This window comes from Phasianus colchicus, chromosome 1 (genome assembly GCF_987193195.1).
Source record: "Phasianus colchicus chromosome 1, bPhaCol1.hap1.1, whole genome shotgun sequence".
In the NCBI taxonomy this organism is placed as follows: Eukaryota; Metazoa; Chordata; class Aves; order Galliformes; family Phasianidae; genus Phasianus; species Phasianus colchicus.
Window position 1 is genome coordinate 16420359 of NC_143436.1, and position 17759 is coordinate 16438117.

Genomic DNA, 17759 nt, shown 5'->3' on the forward strand with positions numbered 1-17759 from the left:
TCGAGTTGGAAGGGACCCATAAGGATCACTGAGTTCAAGTCCTAGTTCCATAAAGGACCACCCAGTTTGATGTGATTTTATATTTCAGCATAAGAGCAGCATGCCATTTTGTTCCTATTGGACTGTGCCACAAGGATCCCTGACACACAAAGGCTGGAGATCAGGTGCAAGGAGTACTAAGGAGGAAGAAGCTCCTGAAGAGCCAGCATGATTTATATGACAAGACAGTAACTCAGGACTGAGTAACAGAAATCGTATGAAAAGGAGTCAGGAACTTTAATAAAGATAATAATGCATTAATAGGCAGGTAGGAATGAGAGTGTTTGACCATACTGTGGTCAGAGAGCAGGAAAAATGAAGGACCTGTGGATATCAAAGAGATTGGGCTGTTAATATGACTAAGAGAAATAGCTATGGCGGGCCAACTGGCAGCTGAAGTCAACTTTGTGATAAATGGCCATTCTGAACTCTCAGAGCTTCACAGGTCTATATTTTTGCAATATCTCAACCAAGTTTTCCTCCCAGCTGAAGAGCTTGATGACTGAAAATAAGAATGACCACAAGCATCCTACAGCCAAGGCAAAATCTATCCCATTAACTCTATTCATTTGCTTGTTTGAGAAGCAAAGCAAAGGACTCTGCCAAGGATTTGTTGATAAGCTTGTGTTAGAGCACTTTGAATAACCACATGATTTTTGTTTCAAAATATTTTACACTGTGCTTTTTTTGGGGCACTGTCCTTGCCTTCTGATTTCAGTATGACAATTTAGTGTTCTTGCATAGCATAATACTCAGAACCACAACTTAAGACTTCCCTGCTCAACTTTACTGAGGATTTTATATTATGATTGCCAGCCTTCTGGATTCACTTACTGTATCAGCTCTATTACAACGTCAAGTGTTATTGAAAAAATGTCTCACCAAATAAAAGGCCTTTCCTCCCTCTATGTAAACGGGGATTTTTTGTTTCTACTGGCACATGTAATGAGTAGACTCTTGCCCTGAGCATTACCTTTTTCAGGTAAGAAAAAAAAAAGTAAATAAATCACTTTCCATCAATTGTCCAGGGAAAGATTAAAACCTCACCCAGAAATGTGACTGTTAATTCACAGAAACCCATAAAAGCCAGGCTGGGTGCCAAGCAGCGCAGCATTATTTGTGCTCCAGCATTCTTTCCCTCTTTATGTTCATCAGTGCATGACTCGTTCGACAACTCTCATTCCATACAGACAGATGAATAATTGTCTCAAGTAGACATGGCTTACGACCCTCCTACCTTCTCAGATTGACTGGGTAGGCTGTAAGGAGCGGCTTCCTGCTCTATGAAATGCATTCTGCAACTTAAAAGATTTTCATAAGTGGGTTAAGGGTTTGGGCTGTTTCACAGAGCCTTGGTAACAGCACAGGACAGGATCGCAGCCCTGAAGATTGAAAATGGGAAGCAGCAGAAGAGAACAATCTGGCAAAGTACAACCAGTAATACTTGTGACATTGCTGAAGTGAACCATTTTACTGCTCTTATAAGCATTCACTTGGTGCTCCATGACATTACAACAGGAATGTGGAGACGAGAAGCCATCTCTCACTACCTGAGTTTTGTAAGGTGCTGCAGACATCTAGGCTCGCCCCTCTGTTCCACAGTATTCATATCAGAGAACTGAGTAAACTCCTTGCTAGTGAAATACAGTGAAAAATGAGTGCTGTGCTCAAGGAGGCATGAGAAAGGTCAAGTTACACAGAATGCTGATGATCAATTGGCCAGGTGAGTTCATGTGAGAAACAGTTATTTTAATACGCAAACTCATATATTAAGAGACGAAGACAAGGCAGGTCACACATGATGTGAGGCCATATCTGAGGGTAGGTCACTGTGAAAGACCTCTCTACAACAGTAGCTAAGGGACTGGAGTTTGGATAGAGGGGAAAATCAGAATATGGGACTGGAAGTGGCACTGTGAGATGGAAAGTTCTGTCCAGCTTAGCGCTGACAATTTTCCAAAAGGTAAAATGGGGGAAGAAAGCCCTGAAAAAAGGCATCAGAGTGATACGAATCTTAGAAACTGAGGAAATTAAGTTGTTCATTTTTACTTAGTTTTCTAACTGAAATACTGTTGAATACAGGGTTCTAGGGAAGACAAGTCTTTCAAATTTATTACAAGGGCTCAACAGCATCCAGTTACCAGAAGCTGAAATTAGACAAAATCTGATAGCACAGAATCATAGAGCCATTTGAATTGAAAGGAACCCTTGAAGTTCATCTAGTTCAACTTCCCTGAAATGCACAGGGACACCTACAGCTCCATCAGATGCCCAGAGCCCCATCCAGCCTGACTTAGAGTGTCTCCATGGATGGCCTTCTACTCCCTCTCTGGGCAACCTGTTCCAGTGCCTCACTATTCTTATTGTAAAAAACTTCTTTTTGACAGCTCATCTATATCTCCCCTCTTTTAGTTTGAAACCATTTCCTTTTGTCCTCTCTGCTAAAGAGCCTGTCCCCTTCTTTCTTACAGCCCCTCTTTAAATAATGAAAGGCCTTTTTTTTCAAGATTTGGATTAAAACATGACATGTACAAAAAGGATTTCTAGAAGATAAATTTTCTTGAGAGTGTTCAGATAATCTCTGTGCTAAAATTCTGAATATTCTTTATATATGGTAAGGACAAAATTTTTATTGCATATCATCGCCCATCTGTCTGCTGTCCATTTGGTAAAGGAGGATGAGAGGCTTGGACCACTTGCCTGTTTGTCTGCATGGTAACCACGATTTTTGAGATGAGCACTACTAAGAATTAAGAACAATATTACATATAGCACTACAGAGCCAAAATAGCAATGAAGTTCTAGACACAGCATACATATACTGTGTATTTCATATTCAGTCCATTCATGGCTTATGTTTCTTGACGCGCACAATGCTGGAGGTGTATGCACGAAGCTTTGGCAACGGGTATGATGGAGTGAAGCCAGGGGTCACCGTGGCTGGGGAGCACAAAGCAAAGTGACAGCTTTCCTACTGATTCTTGAATGTGACAAGCCGTCCCATGTTGGCATGCAACATGCACTGAACATCTGCACAGTAGTGCATTGCTGATAATCTACCAGTCAACACCAAAAGCCATTTGGGCTTGTGAGGTACCTGCTGCAGGACAAACTGGAGAGCCTCCTATTGAACAGACAAAGCAAGACAGAATGTGTAGTGATGGAAAGGAAGGAAGAAACTGGAATTCAGGATTCGGTTCCTGGGATAAGCTTTCAACAGGACTACTGTCATTTTTTTTGAAATTAACATACAGATCTATTTCCTAGCATTGCTATTCGTCATAAACAATACAAAAGAATACATTCATTCTGACATTTAAACAACGTTTAGGTCAAGCAGAGGTGAAGAGAAGAGAAAGTGAAACAGATGGGAGCAGATAGAAGTCACAACATGAACCCCTGATTTAAATTCTGACAACTTTAGCAGTAAGGAGGAAGTAATTCTTACCGGGTTTTCGGTTTGGTTGATTCCAATGAGGAAGACAAGCTCGGAGAAGAAAAGGGCAGCCACCAGGTTCTTGTGGATGCTGTGCAAGTTGGAGCGCAGTGTGCGGATCAGAACCAGCACGATGAAGGTAATCAGCAAAGCCACCAATGAGATGGAAACAGTTGTGTAAGTGACAATCTTCAGAGGAAGAACATCTCCATTCTGCAGGAAGAGAGATTGACAGAACTACTGAGTTTTTTCTTTCTTTTCTTCCAATCAGGCCTACTACTTGGAAAGCCAATGCTTTCGTTACTACTGAATCAATGCACAGATTTGCTTCGAACCAAGAGGACTGGGTGATGCCACCTCTTGAGTCACTCAACATTCTGCATGGGCAGCATCCAGAAGGAGCAGGGAGCTAAGTGGGAATCTTAGTGCATTTCAGGCTGGACTGCCCCTCTTGAGGCTGTCCTGAAATGCTAAAAAACCTGTGGAGCTTATGTCCTTGTTCCTGCTGTTGTAGTTCTACGTGTACCTAGTATCAAGTGGTGCCACAACTAATATGTATCTATAATCCTTATTTCATTCCCTTCTCTGGATGGCCTTCTGCAGCACAGACTAGCACAGACATGCATTGCTGGTTATGTCATGCAACAACCAGTTAGCTCCAAAGCTCCTTGAAGGCCCTTGAAGACCAAAACCCACCCCACTGAGGGACAAGCCTGGCATCACCCACCTCCCGTTTTGAAATGTCCATCAGGACAGCAAAGCTGGTCAAATGGTTGCACTGGCAGGCAATATGGCTCTGGTTTCTGGAAAACAGCTCACATCCTCTGGAAGACCAGGCACCTGTTCCTCCAATCCTGCAGGGAAAAAAGGCATCTATGGGAGCCATCCTCAGATCTCACCCTCACCTTTTGCTGCCACTGCTCTCCAAGATAGCTCTCACTCCACAAACAGAGAGGACTGTAGGTATCAAGACAGAAGTATTTATAGCGGTCACCTGCCTGACAATATAAACAACTTTAAAAGCCATGAGTTGAAGTATTGCTCGCCAGCTGTTGTGGCTTTGTAACGACCTGTTTTGAGTTAAAAATAATTTTAGAAGTCCTCATTTTGTGCAGTGATCATACAAGCAATATGGGGAAGTGACTGCATAGAACAAACTGGCCATAGCAAGAGTATGAGGTAAAAAATACCAAAACCACAGGGACGTGTTTTTCAGCCATCTCTATTTCTCCACACTTAGTAAAGCTCTTCTGTGAAATATATTTCAGCAGAAATATGATTTCGTCCCTATATTCCTCCAGAAAGTAGACAAGCAAAGTTAAAAACAGGAGATAATATTTTATATCAGGAAAATGTCTTGTATTAGCATCATGGAGGAACTGATCCCTTAAAAATTCTACCCTATTTAGCCTTGTCTAACTCCAGAAAAGATTTTGTGTCTATATTAATTATTCTATCCTGAAGTTAATGAGTAATAAAAATTCTTTTGTAATTATTGAAAAGAGTTTTTCTCTTCAAGAGATTACACAGGTGATCTTTTACATTCAGTAATGAAACATTTGTTAAATAGTTTTAATATCCCTTTCTCTTGAAAAGTACTCACATTTTAGAAAATCTCTTTTATTATGTTTACAAGTTCCTTTATAACTGTGGCTGTAGGAAGATGTAAGAGACAGTAATGCCACTGAAGTTGCCAGCAAATAGCAAATGGATGAATCACGTTAGAGCTAATGAGTTATTCAAGCCCATACAATGTTTAAAAATTTATGAAAAAGAGACTTGCCATTTCCTCATAATTGGCAGAATCATCTGTATGTAGAAGCAAATAGCACATCAAGAAATTTCTTATCTAAGCTTTGTGCTGATACAATCTCAGACTACTTTACAAGCAGGCAAGTGGAGTAGTTTATTATTGCTAACAAAATAGATTTCTGTTTGCCTGCTTGATCCTTTTAATGATATAATCTCCATAAGCTTTTGACTAGGAGGCAAACATTTCCTAGGTTAGCTTGCTCTTCTATTTCCAACACAGGACATACCTTTCAGTGGATTTTTCCATAGGTTTACTGGAGTTCTGGGGTCATTAGAAAACGAGTAACAGCTATTCCTCTAACTGGGATGGGCTGACAATACCATCCTTCTGCTATATAACCAGTTTCATGGTTATAAAAGTAATACTTAAAATATAACGAAATCTTAACTTGACAAACGTGTAGCTATCATTGAATGGCTTGGGTTGGAAGGGACCTCAAGGATCATCAAGGACTGCTATCTCTCAGTACATTTTCTTTTGTTATCAGCACTCCAGAAGTATTTCCAGCAGAACTGCGCTGCTTCCACAATCCTGTACACCTCAACAAAAGACACATGAGTATATAGAATCCTTCAATTTTTTCAGATCTTCACTAATTATGCCTGTGTTTTTAAGTTTGCTTAATACATGATACCTAAATTAATCATATTTGAATATTTCATCTTCTCCCTCATACTTTTCTCCTAGATTCACCCTCTGCTTATGCACGCTGCCCTGTACTGTCTGCTTTCTAATAACAGCAAGAGATCTAAGGTCCCAAAGAAGGTATTTCTTTCCCTCCATTTTTTCACTAAAACAAATGAAAAAAAATACATAATAGGTGGTGAAAGGAAAGGCAAGTAGCTTCTTATCAGTGCCACCTTCTTTGAATTGACTTCTGATTCAAAAATGACTTCTGAGATTCACAATCTTAACATTTTATCTCCTTTTTTACAACATTAGCTTTTTTATTTATTTTTTGCACTAGTTCTGTCTGAGGCACCAGTGGTTGCTGCCTGCTTGCCTTGCACACTGTCCACAGTCAATAGCAAGTGATGGGAGAAGATGCAGCCCATAAAATAACTGAACAGTCTTCCAAGATGTGCTCCTAAGAAGAGGACATGGAGCTATGACTAAGAGACCTCAGGTGAATCACGAATCCAGGCACTAAAGCTAGATTACATTTGTCTAGTTGTACATGTAGGCATGTGGGTAAACACATGGAGATTGTGAGATTTATTACTCTTGGATAATACTGCAGAAAGAAATAGTGGCACTGTATCTGTAACCACAAGGCTAGGCATTTGTTTGAAGAGATATGATGATTATTACTGTTCTCGGGTAACGGGATGTGAGTACTTGGCTCCACCAGGAACTATATGCCAGTTGAGTAAACTGAGTGAAAAAGGTTCTCCTTCCAGAATTACCCTCCTAGTTCTCTTCTACCAAAACAGTTGCCATGCTCAGTCCTAAAGAAGGCAGAGACATACATGATGGAGTGATTCCAGAAGACACAGACAGGCTTTGTTCTCTCCTCAGTTTCCAGCATGGCATACTCCACTATGATGGGCTTTTCCACCAGGTTGGGAGGAAGTTCCCCATCACTGTGAATGGCTGTGCTCACCACAGGTGTATTGATAATTGGGCGATTTGGTAACCTGCAGAAGGAGAAAAACCACAAAAATGATCTAGATGTTAAAATGCAAAGCACAGATTTAGCAAATAGAAGATTTCCAGTAGATTCAACTCAGAACACGAGGCAGATGTACCACTAGCCTTCCACACAGCCAAGCTTCCAAGGCCTGTTGGCTCTACTCTTGCAGTTGTTCTCCCACAGTGTGCCAGACGAGTACAGGAGACAGCACTGCAGTGGCAATTGTAGGGCAGATGACGTTTGTTTGGTATAAAAAAGCTCTGCCACCCCTGCAAGGAAGAAGCATGTGGAAAGGGATCTGCACAATTCATAGACAGGTCGAATTCTCACCTCAGGCTCCTTCGGTCAGGATCATAGTTTTCGGGCAGGAGATGTCCTAGGGACCGGTATATAATGACCATGGCAACAGTACGATGGGTAGAGTCATCGGGGTGCCGCTTTCTTCTCTTTGTAAACATACCCTCAGGGCTTCGTGCATCACTGTTCACCTTAGAGGATAATTTTTGATTCGAAGGCCTCATTGTAGGTACTGCTAAGGAATTAACACAAATATTAAACTCCTTCCAAGTAACATCAAAGCTACCATTTTGCTTTGCAAAGATGCAGAAATATTTCTGTTGGTCTAAGTTTACAGCACTGAGCATGCTTTTAGTGAAACATTTTGAATGAAGTTTTAACACATTTCATAGTTATAAAGCTGATAACTAAATAACCACTGAATCATGAATAACCATTTAGTCCAGCTAGAAAATAAGGAATTTCTAAACTAGTGGATCCATAAGTGCATAAATAATCTGTGCATGATATAAGAAGAAAGTTAAAACAATATCCATGTTATTACTTTGCATGCATTTATGACAAAGCTAGAGATAGCTGTGAGTACAATTGCACACAGGAATCTGTATGCTCATTCTTTCATATAATAAGCTTCCAATTTTGGCAAGTGTCTCTTAACATTCACATTCCTTCTTCCTTAGAGAAAAGATATAAGGCATAAGCAGGTGTCTTATTTCTGAGGAAGAAGCCATACAGACAGATGCACAAGCTTATTGGTTATTGTGTATTATTTTCAAAAGTGCTACTATTTGCCCATTCCAAGGACATTCAGTCATGGTATTTGTATAGCTACTGTCTAATTTACTCTCTCAGCCCTTGCTTAAGGTAAGCCAGTTTCCCCTCAGCCATCTCTGGGTAATCCAGAGCTACTTGTCTCCACAGCGTGCCACCCATTTCCCAGCTCAAGGCCTTTCAAGGCCCAGCTCTCAGGCTGCAATGGGACTGCTCCGCTCCCAGACTGGGATCCCCACCTCCCACACGCCCTCCTCCCATCCCTGCAGGGCCCAGGAGAGGGTGGCCGCAGGGGAACAGCTTGGTGGGAACAGCACACTTCTCTGGTTGACACAGGATTGAGGGACCTGACAGACAGGTACAGCCAGTTACACAGCCCCCCGGAAGGCAGAAGGCCTCTGAGGTATGCACAGCTGCTCCAACCCAAAATAATGCTTGCTTGTGCAGGTGATCACCGTACTCTCACACCTAGTACCATTCTGCTTCACAAGGATCAATAACACGTCCTTGGGAGCGAGTCAAAACTTCCCTCCAAATGTCAGCAGGTTTTACCTTTCCTGTCTGAAGGTCTGAACAGAGTATCCGGGAAGATAACTGATGATTCCAGATCTTTCGGATAATCCTCCTTAATCTCATGAAATCGTGGTATTCTAGCTCCCGTAAAATTAGACTTGTCAAAGATGTCAACAGCAATAACTGGAGAAAAAAAGTTTCCCATAAAATTAAGTTTAATTCATTCAAATTTGATATTGAAACAAAACAAAACATGACTGGATGATTAAAACATCTGCACAACATAGAGAAGAAATGTAAACCCTCAAATACAAAGTCAAATCACAGAATCACAGAATCACCAAAGTTGGAAAAGATCTTCAAGGTCCTCCAGTCCAACCACCCACCTATCACCATGTCCCTCAACACAAAATCCAAACGTTCCTTGAACACCTCCAGGGCCGGTGGCTCCACCACCTCCCTGGGCAGCCCATTCCAGTGCTTGACCACTCTTTCAGAAAAACAGTATTTCCTAACATCCAGCCTAAATCTCCCCTGGCGCAAATCTAATTTCTCTCCATGAATACCTTAAATGGCAACTAGAAGTCTGTGTTTCAGCACTGATACAGTTAGGAAATCACACGTTTATAAGGACTGCGGAGGCAATGGAAAGGCATTCGCAACGCAGTATTCATACTGGGAAAACAGTACCACATACTTGGGAAATAAGAGTGTTGTGTTCCAATTTCAGACTTGCTTCTGTAGGGAAGGCCAAACCTGCTGCTTCAGAAATATGTATTTTCTCTATCAGCTTAGTTGATGTTGCATTTTAAAGAAAATAACCTGGATTTTACCCAGGAATACTCCCTAGTCCTCTAGCTCTCTTCCCTCTGTGCTAACAGTTACTCCCTGGCTCACCTCATCAGCTCTGCCTGTTGTCTAACTGCCAAAATATTTAAAAGCAGCTGAGTTGGCTTGAACTTTCCCATTTATGAAAAGCCACTGAGTGCCAATTTAGATGTTATAATAAAAGTGAGAAGCTGGAAGTCCTGGGGGTAACCCTACACTGAAAGCTGTGATCTACAGCAAGTTTCTATATGAAGAAATATCCAAGTTAAGATCTGTAAATTCCAATTCCTTTTCCAGCCAGTAAATAACACCCAGATGAACCATTAGGAAACTCCATTAACACCACATTCACCTGGAAAAACTGTTCAAAAGAAAACAGACCTCTTTCAGCACAGTTGCCTCATCCCTCCCAAGCTCTTGATTTTTTTACTCAGTGAGAGCTGGTCTGAAAAAGCAGGGTTTACAACCTGCAAAAAATTCTGGGCTTTGTTTTCATCTTAGTTAAAACACTGTACATACATTTTTCTGAATGTGAAGATAAAAATATTTTGATTCTGATAATCCTAAATCAAATGAAAACTTTAGCTTTGGGCTATTAAAGAGAATCAAAATTATTTCGGTTTGGCTCAGCTCAACAACAATCTTTCTCCCCTGGAGCCAATGCAGGACTCTGTAGAATCACAGAATCCTCAGAGTTGAAAGGGACTCTTAAAAGTTATCTAGGTTGCCCAAGGCCTGATCCGGCCTTGCCTTTAAAGTCTCCATGGACGGGGCATCCACCACAACTCTGGGCAACCTGTTCCAGAGCCTAATCACTCTCACTATAAAAGACTTCTTCTTTATATCTAACATAAATCTACCCTCTTTAAGCTCGAAACTATTTCCCCTTGTTCTATCACAACAGACCCTGACTGTCTCATGCCTTTGCTTTCCTCTGGAAGCTGGAGATTCCCGTACTGAACTCTCCATGCAACTGTGGACATGAAGCCTTCAGCACAAGGTCAGTAAGCAGAGGTTAATATACTTCTTATACCAGTTGGCACAGTTGGGAAAAACAGGCAAGTTTTTGGGCTCATAAGCCCTTCTTCAAGTCTGAAAACATAAACTCAGGTTGATAATAATTCATATCACTAGTGAGAGAAAGAAACAGAACCGCAAAGCCACTGAAATGCTGCTTATGAGGGACCGCTGGAGGCCACCCAACACTGTTCAGAGCAGGGCTGTTACCCCTTCTTGGACCTGGGGAGAAAATGAAAGAGACAGAGGACAAGAAGAAAAGAGGAAAGAGGACAACCATGACATAGTTTCCATTCTTTGGCTGCATGTGTACTATGGTGACATCAGTGAAATACATTACAGTCCTAAACATGCAGGAACTGCTCTGTGTTAGAGAGGGCATTTACTTGGATAGAGAGGGAAAGAGTCTTGGTATATCTGATGTTTCCTTCTTGATTTAGACCCACAGAGGATTTAGTTGACCCCAAGGATTTTGCTCTGGTGATGGATTTTGCAAGGCTGGCGGTTTTTTGAAGGCTCAGATGGATGATTCTGAGAAAATACCTTTCAGCATATCTGGACAGGTTCCAGGGCAGTAAGGCATTTGAAATTCAGAGGCATATGATCAATAGCAGGACTTTTTTTTTTTTTTTTTTTTTGCTCATAAGTAATTCTTTAGGAGGTGGTGCGATGATTCTTTCAAAAACCCAATGCTATACACTCAACTATAGTAGGTAGACTTAAAAGGCATCATCTTTATTCACAAACTTAGTCGATCTCATCATCTGTACGCCACTATGGCTGCAACAAAATGCCACACAGACTAGTGTGGCATAGCCCACAGGGAAAGCAGGTCAGAAGTCTCCCAGGAGGCCTCCATGGCAATTGGGATCAAAGTTTAACTGACTTGAAATGAATGCACTGAATAGGTTAGACAGCACATACCTTGTGTTTCTAAGTTGGTATTATTAAAAGCAATAGTTAGCACCTCTATCTTACACACTTTTAAAGCACTGATACAAAACAGCAGTTTTCAGTACAGGTACTCACTCATGTTAGCAGCAACAATGACAAAAGGCCTCATGTAGGTTTTCTTCATGTTCTGGGCCACGTTGTTGAAATAATCCTCGTAGTGCCTTAGGAGATGAGCTGTGCCACCCTCCGTTCGCTGAATCTGTTCCCACTGCTCCTTGTTGTTGGGATCCAGCAGGGCACTCCCCACTTTGATAATATTCTGAGAAGCAAAGGACAAGCCTAAATTATGAGGCAAAAAGAATCCTGGATTTCAAGTGACGAACATTTTAAAAGATTGCCATTACTGCCTCAGGGGAGAGCAAAATTAAATATTTTAATGTAGACATGTTCTTCTAAAGCCTTATGAAAATATGTTCATCAGTTACTGACCCTGAATAATATATGTATACATTCATATATATTTTACATGAAGGAATGCCCTTCACAATTTTTAGGAGGAAAGTAAGAAAAAAAAAATTGGAGACTGTAAGATAACTGCCTATTTTTAACTCCACTTTAAGAGAGGAAACATCAAGAAAATGCAGAAGGAAAATCTAATCATATTCCACAGAACCACAACATGGCTGAGGCTAGCAGTGCTCTCCATGTCCCTCTTCCCAACCCATGCCCCAGCAAGGACACCCAGAGCAGAGTGCCCAGGGCCACAGTCAGGCAGCTTCTGGAGATCTCCAGCGAGGAGATCCACATCCTCTGGGCAGCTGTGCCAGTGCTCAGCCACCTGCATAGCACAGAAGTGTTATTTGATGTTCATATGGAACCTCTGTGTTCCAGTTTGTGCTCACTAACTTTGTGTTCCAGTTTGTACCCATTTTCTTTGTCTCTGAGAGATGTGAGAACAAAAGCAGAGTACTTGTTATGTACACTTAAAGAGCTCATCTAGGAAAATTAAAAAATGTGATATGCTAAAACTAAAAGAAAGTCACAGATATAAATATGCTCGCTCCTCTTTTCTTATTTTTTTCATAATGTAGCTGATAACTATGGCAACTTGCTTAGTGAAGCATGCAAATAACACAAGCAAGTATTAGCTTGCATATAGAAACTTGCACGTACACATAAGAAAAGTTAATGCACACTGTTTTCCCCCATGTTTATGATTTTTCAAATGCTGTTAAAAAAGTGGTCTCAGATGAGGACCTACTGCTTCTGCACTTTATCATGAGAATATTCAAAGGAATCCTAAAGGAGAATGAAAGAACAAGACTAAAAACCAGTGTGAAATGATAAAGGTGCTGAGCAGCGTTTGATCTTACTGTAATTATTGGCTATACTGCTGTGTCAAAACCTAAACCTAATTTTACCTAAAGGTAAGATTTGAATAAATGGTAAAATTTAGTCGCTTCAAGCTCTGTGATAGAAGAAGGAAGTATCTGGACACACATAACCCTTAATTTAGAAGCAGACAGGGAAGGTGCCATATTCTGTAAGTATTCCCTGAAGTTGCAAGCTTCTATTTGGAATATAAGAGACTGCCATTATTACTGCTGCTATCTAGGAGGAGAAGCACTACATGGTGTCCCAGGAACGCACTGTAGCAGAAGGCACATGCTGTACTTGGTACCAGGCTTCCTCACTGCCTGACAATGTTATTTATGGTTTTTTTGATCGCTTATAATTTTCTGGCTCTGTCCAAAGGCTACATAAGAATAAATTCCTTCTCCCCTTGTGCTCCCTTAGCCTAGGATGTAACCTCCTTTTTCTCATGAGCATTACTCATTAGTTTTCAAATTCCTGACCTAACCTGAAAATATTTAGGGAGTTCTTGAAAACATCATCTGTATGCAATTCAGTGCCAAATGCAGGGAATAATAAATTAAAGCAGAGGTTTCCAGACCACTATTTCCCAAACCACATGTTAAAAAACCCAGTTCCTTCTCAAGATCTGAACTGGAAGATTCATTGACCCCAGAGCCAATAGTTACAAATTTATCAGCAGAAGGTTTCCATAGGAAAGAAAACATGGAATCTCTTAAATTAGGTTTTTCTAAACTGTTAAATGTTTCAGAAGTTCTTCATTGTCTGTTGGCCAAGACAATGAGGAATTTACTCAGCCATGCTTCCTTCTGCTCCCACCTCATAGGGAGGTGTTACGGCTTCCTTACTTCATGGTGCAGCATGAGGCTCTCTGTGTTCAAGTGAAAGCCTGCCTGAGCACATCTTTCCATTACAGTTATATGCTTCCCCATGCCAAGGAGGGTGCTAATGCTTGTTCTCTAAATCCGATCAAGTCCTTAGTAATAAATGAGTATTTAATGAATGCTCTTACTAGTAGAAGCCCTTTGGCACTCATTTCCAATATTTGTATGTGCCTGTATCACTTGAAATCTCAATAGTGTGGAGTTTCTTTCAGTGTATTAACTCTTTAATAGATATTGTTCAAGTGTTTCCAAGTTGAACGGAGTCAGTACCTGGCTCAGGGTTCACTACAAATTTAAATGAAAATGATGAAATTAGGCAAGTTTTCCAACATAACTGAATATAATAAACAAAGTAAGTTATACCCAGGAATAGTACACTTGATTATTTTTAAATTTGAGGAATTTTACTTTTGGTTGCTAGCATGATACTGTTTATTTTAACAATGCTTTCTATGACATATACATGCCATGCACATCTGCATGCACACAAATATGTACAACCAGCCTTCCATTCTAAATTGAAAAGATTGACTCATTTGTGAGACAGATTAGAGCAGCTACATCATACTCATTCCTCTTTGGTCAAAGACAAATTCAATTATCAACCTTCAGTTCCCATAAAACTTCCCAAAAGGACTGCAAAGTCCCAGCACAATATGCAGTATCTCTCTTACCTCATTGAACTCCACATCCCTCGTTGCTGCCAGGTCAAACCCTTGCTGCTGGCTTTCATACCGTAGGACCCGGATCATCATCTGGTAAGCTGTCCTCACATCATTGCCATACAAGCTGTGTGTGTATTTGGTGGCGTTCTGTAGCACTCTCACAATCTGTATGGTTTTGTCTCCATCCAGTATGGTTTCATTGCGGTGTAACTTCTCATTCTGAATCAGAGACATGAAGAAAATGAAGAAAGAGAATTAAGAAAAACATTTATTTATTCATTCATTCATTCATTCATTCATTCATTCATTCATTCATTCATTTATTAATTTATTTATTCATTCACTTATTCGTTCGTTCACTTGTTTAAGGAACTCTAGCACCAAGGAGCTGTTTGATCCAAATGGTACTTTGGAGAGAAAAACTTGATAGGACTGCTCAGTTGAAGATGTAACTCAGACTCAGAAAAGTGCAAGGGTCCAGATAGGAAGAGAGGGGGTCAAGAACTCAGTTGAGGGATGGAGTGTGAGGGCCTCAAACTGGAGTCTGATTGATGATCATTTATAAAATAAAGCCAGAAATTGTAGGATTTCTCAAAGAGTGTAAATATTAACAATATGTTTACTAACGCTGAGACAAATTAAGCAATAGATGGGCAATCAGAAACAAGGTATAACAAGAAGATCAAGAATAACCATTATAAGTTCAAGGGAAAATTACAATGGATCAGCAGAAAAAAAAGATCTTTGTGCTGGATTATCACCTATGTAAACCAAAAATGTCACAAAATCACAGTCACATAATCATTAAGGTTGGAAAAGACCTCTAAGATCATTCAGTCCAACCATCCACCTACCACCAATATCCACATGAATATTCTCCACTGTCCTCCATACTCTCCACTGTTCCCCAGCCTGAAGCAGGGAACAATCACATTGGATACCAGGAAAAAGTTATTCACTGGGTACTGGAACAGGCTGCCAGGGCAGTGGTCATGTAACACTTGTTTGGACAATGCTCTCCAGTATATGGTCTGATTTTTAGTTGGTCTCATGTGGAGACAGGACTTGGACTTGATGATCCTTGTGATCCCTTCCAACTAAGGATATTCTATGATTCTATGACAACTTATATTAAGTGGACATTTGGACTACAGCACAAGTAGTCACTGGACACTAGCTATAGTGCATATCTCTACACTTGGCTATTGGGTAAGCAAGTATACATGTACATATGCCAGACTTCACTAGATTAAAGAAACTGTTTGCAGACTTTCGTATGCTCCATGTGTGCTTTATGTGCAAACACTGCTGTGTCCTGATAGGTTGATCATACTAAATACAAGAAAACACAGCTTACCATGACTTTGAGATCCACAAAAGTGTTGGTGGTACAGTTGAAAAGCTCAGGAGGCAGCCAGCCCTTCTCAATGTTACAATGGCGAACTGCATTTCCTGAAGGAAACAACACATTAAATAATGTTGTGAAATGTTCCAGATAAATCTTCACAGATTTCTATTTTCAAGTTTCTTAGCAATATGCACGTATTTCACTTTCCAAACCATTGTTTCTTTCTGAGAAGAATTAAAGACTGCTGATCCTCTTGAACTGTTTTCCCCAGGTTTTGGGAAGGTTTCAGGCAGGCTTTAGATCTGCCCAGCCACTTCCAGCTGTGTTACCCCAATGTTCCCTAACAAATTAGACAAACTGTTTACCACAAACACGAGAAAGACCGTGTAAATATTTATAAAACCATACCCCTGCTCAGATTTCTGTGCCATAGTCTATATGGGAAGGTCACCCTGATAAATGCTATTTTCATGTCAAAATATGCTGCACACTGCCAAAATACGCATTGCACAATGCATGCAGGAGACACTTCAGGCAACAAAAATTTTATTTTGCCACTTGAAGATGGTTTGTGAACAGCTTTCTGTTTAACTTACTACCTTTTACTATTTGTTGAATCATTTCAAAACGTGATGCTTGGCTGTGGAATCTTCACAGTGAATTTCAAATTATCAGATTCAAGACTTAACGTTGTGCTAATTAACTTTGGACACAAGTTGTATGCGTCTAAGTGATTTAATTACTAATATCTAAGCAACAGAATTAAAATTTATAGAACAATATGTAACTATGTTATTTCTCTTTCATGAATTTACAATTAAACTTCAGGTTCCTATTAGAATATTCATTATTATAAACAAGACTTTATTTGACTGTTCTGTAAAATTCACTTAATGTGTGCAATTCCTAAGAGTACCCCTGCCTATTACCTGCTAGAAGAGATACTGGCACCATCCACAGGAACAGAGCATATATAGTGAGAAAATGTATTTTAATTCCACTTCATAGTGTTTATCAATGAAAATACTCTCTAATTAAAAAAAAATAATAATTCATATTCTAAAATCCTTAGCAGTGGAGCTGGGGTTACCATGAGTCTTTTGCACACCTATAGGCATGGACCTGCTCCTAGCAATATATGGAAGAGTTATACAGCCCTTTGTAACTCATGGAACCAAAAGACTGCTCACAGCAGGTAGGAGTCCCTGGGTCCAGAAATGAGACAGAGGCTTTGTTTCCCATGGAACAGCTTTCAGAAAATACTGTGGACTTGTTTTCAAAAACCTGCTTTGGTTTTCTGTAAGATAAACATTTTTGGGGACACATGAAAAAAACAGATTGCTGTTCTTTCACAATACAAAACAACACAGCTCATGTGCTGGTAAAATAGGTTTTTCAGCCACATTAATTACGAGCCATTTGATGGAAAACTGTGAGCTCTGTTGTACCTCTTTGCTTTGCTGCCTGCAATGCCAGCAAAGTGACTGTCATGCAAACAGACCTCATTTTATCTTTGCCCACAGGAGTTGTATTACTGGAGACTGTGTATAAGTCTCCAGAAACTCAGAGTTATCATGACACCTGTATAAGGAGTGTTTGAGCAACAGAAACCAGAAAATTGGACAGCACCTTTCTGAAAATGCAGATACAAAATTTCTGTTCTTTACATGTGTTTGTCTGCTATTATTTCAAATTTACTGTAACAGTTCTTTCATGCAAAACGACCTCTGAGCACTGTGATGGAGCTGTAGTTGTTCCTGTTTATTGCAGGGGAGTTGGAATAGACAGCCTTTAAGGGTCCCTTCCAACTCAAACGATTCTATGATTCCTGTTGTAATCTGTCATTCCCAATATACGCTTTTTTTTTTCCTGTTCCTCTCCCCCCTCCCCACCTTCCCTCCATGCATGTTGATGAGACAGTTAATGTTTTATCTAGGGAACTTACCCACAGATCCCTTTGGACACGGCACAGCAGCTGGCTGGCCAAACTTGGTCTGCGGCCACCAAATGCCAGCCTCGAAAGCTTTGGGACACCCGTTATAAATTACTGAAAGCAGAAGAAGAAAGGATGCAATTTTTCAGACGAGGTAAAATCACAGAGGAGCAAGGAGACACTGCAGCCTGCCAAAGCACCTTCCAGCCATTCCCAAACCCTGCCAGGATCCCTCCTCCTGCAGCACTTCCCAGGCTGTGACCCATCACCTGCTCCTTGCTCAGCAGCATGGTCAGACAGGTATGGGCAAAGGA

The 17759-nt window shown here is 40.5% G+C and overlaps 1 protein-coding gene across 1 annotated transcript in view; it reads right to left on the reverse strand.

The window, feature by feature from the left end:
• CELSR1 (cadherin EGF LAG seven-pass G-type receptor 1) overlaps positions 1-17759 on the reverse strand; it is a 158637-nt gene that overhangs the window by 18215 nt on the left and 122663 nt on the right. Inside the window, exons 16-24 of the mRNA XM_090136304.1 lie at positions 17458-17559; positions 15522-15616; positions 14174-14383; positions 11377-11560; positions 8542-8685; positions 7252-7453; positions 6758-6925; positions 4203-4329; positions 3488-3688 (exon numbers count right to left, since the gene is read on the reverse strand). Of these exons, the coding sequence (XP_089992430.1) occupies positions 3488-3688; positions 4203-4329; positions 6758-6925; positions 7252-7453; positions 8542-8685; positions 11377-11560; positions 14174-14383; positions 15522-15616; positions 17458-17559 (1433 nt within the window). The remainder of the gene's footprint in view (positions 1-3487; positions 3689-4202; positions 4330-6757; positions 6926-7251; positions 7454-8541; positions 8686-11376; positions 11561-14173; positions 14384-15521; positions 15617-17457; positions 17560-17759) is intronic.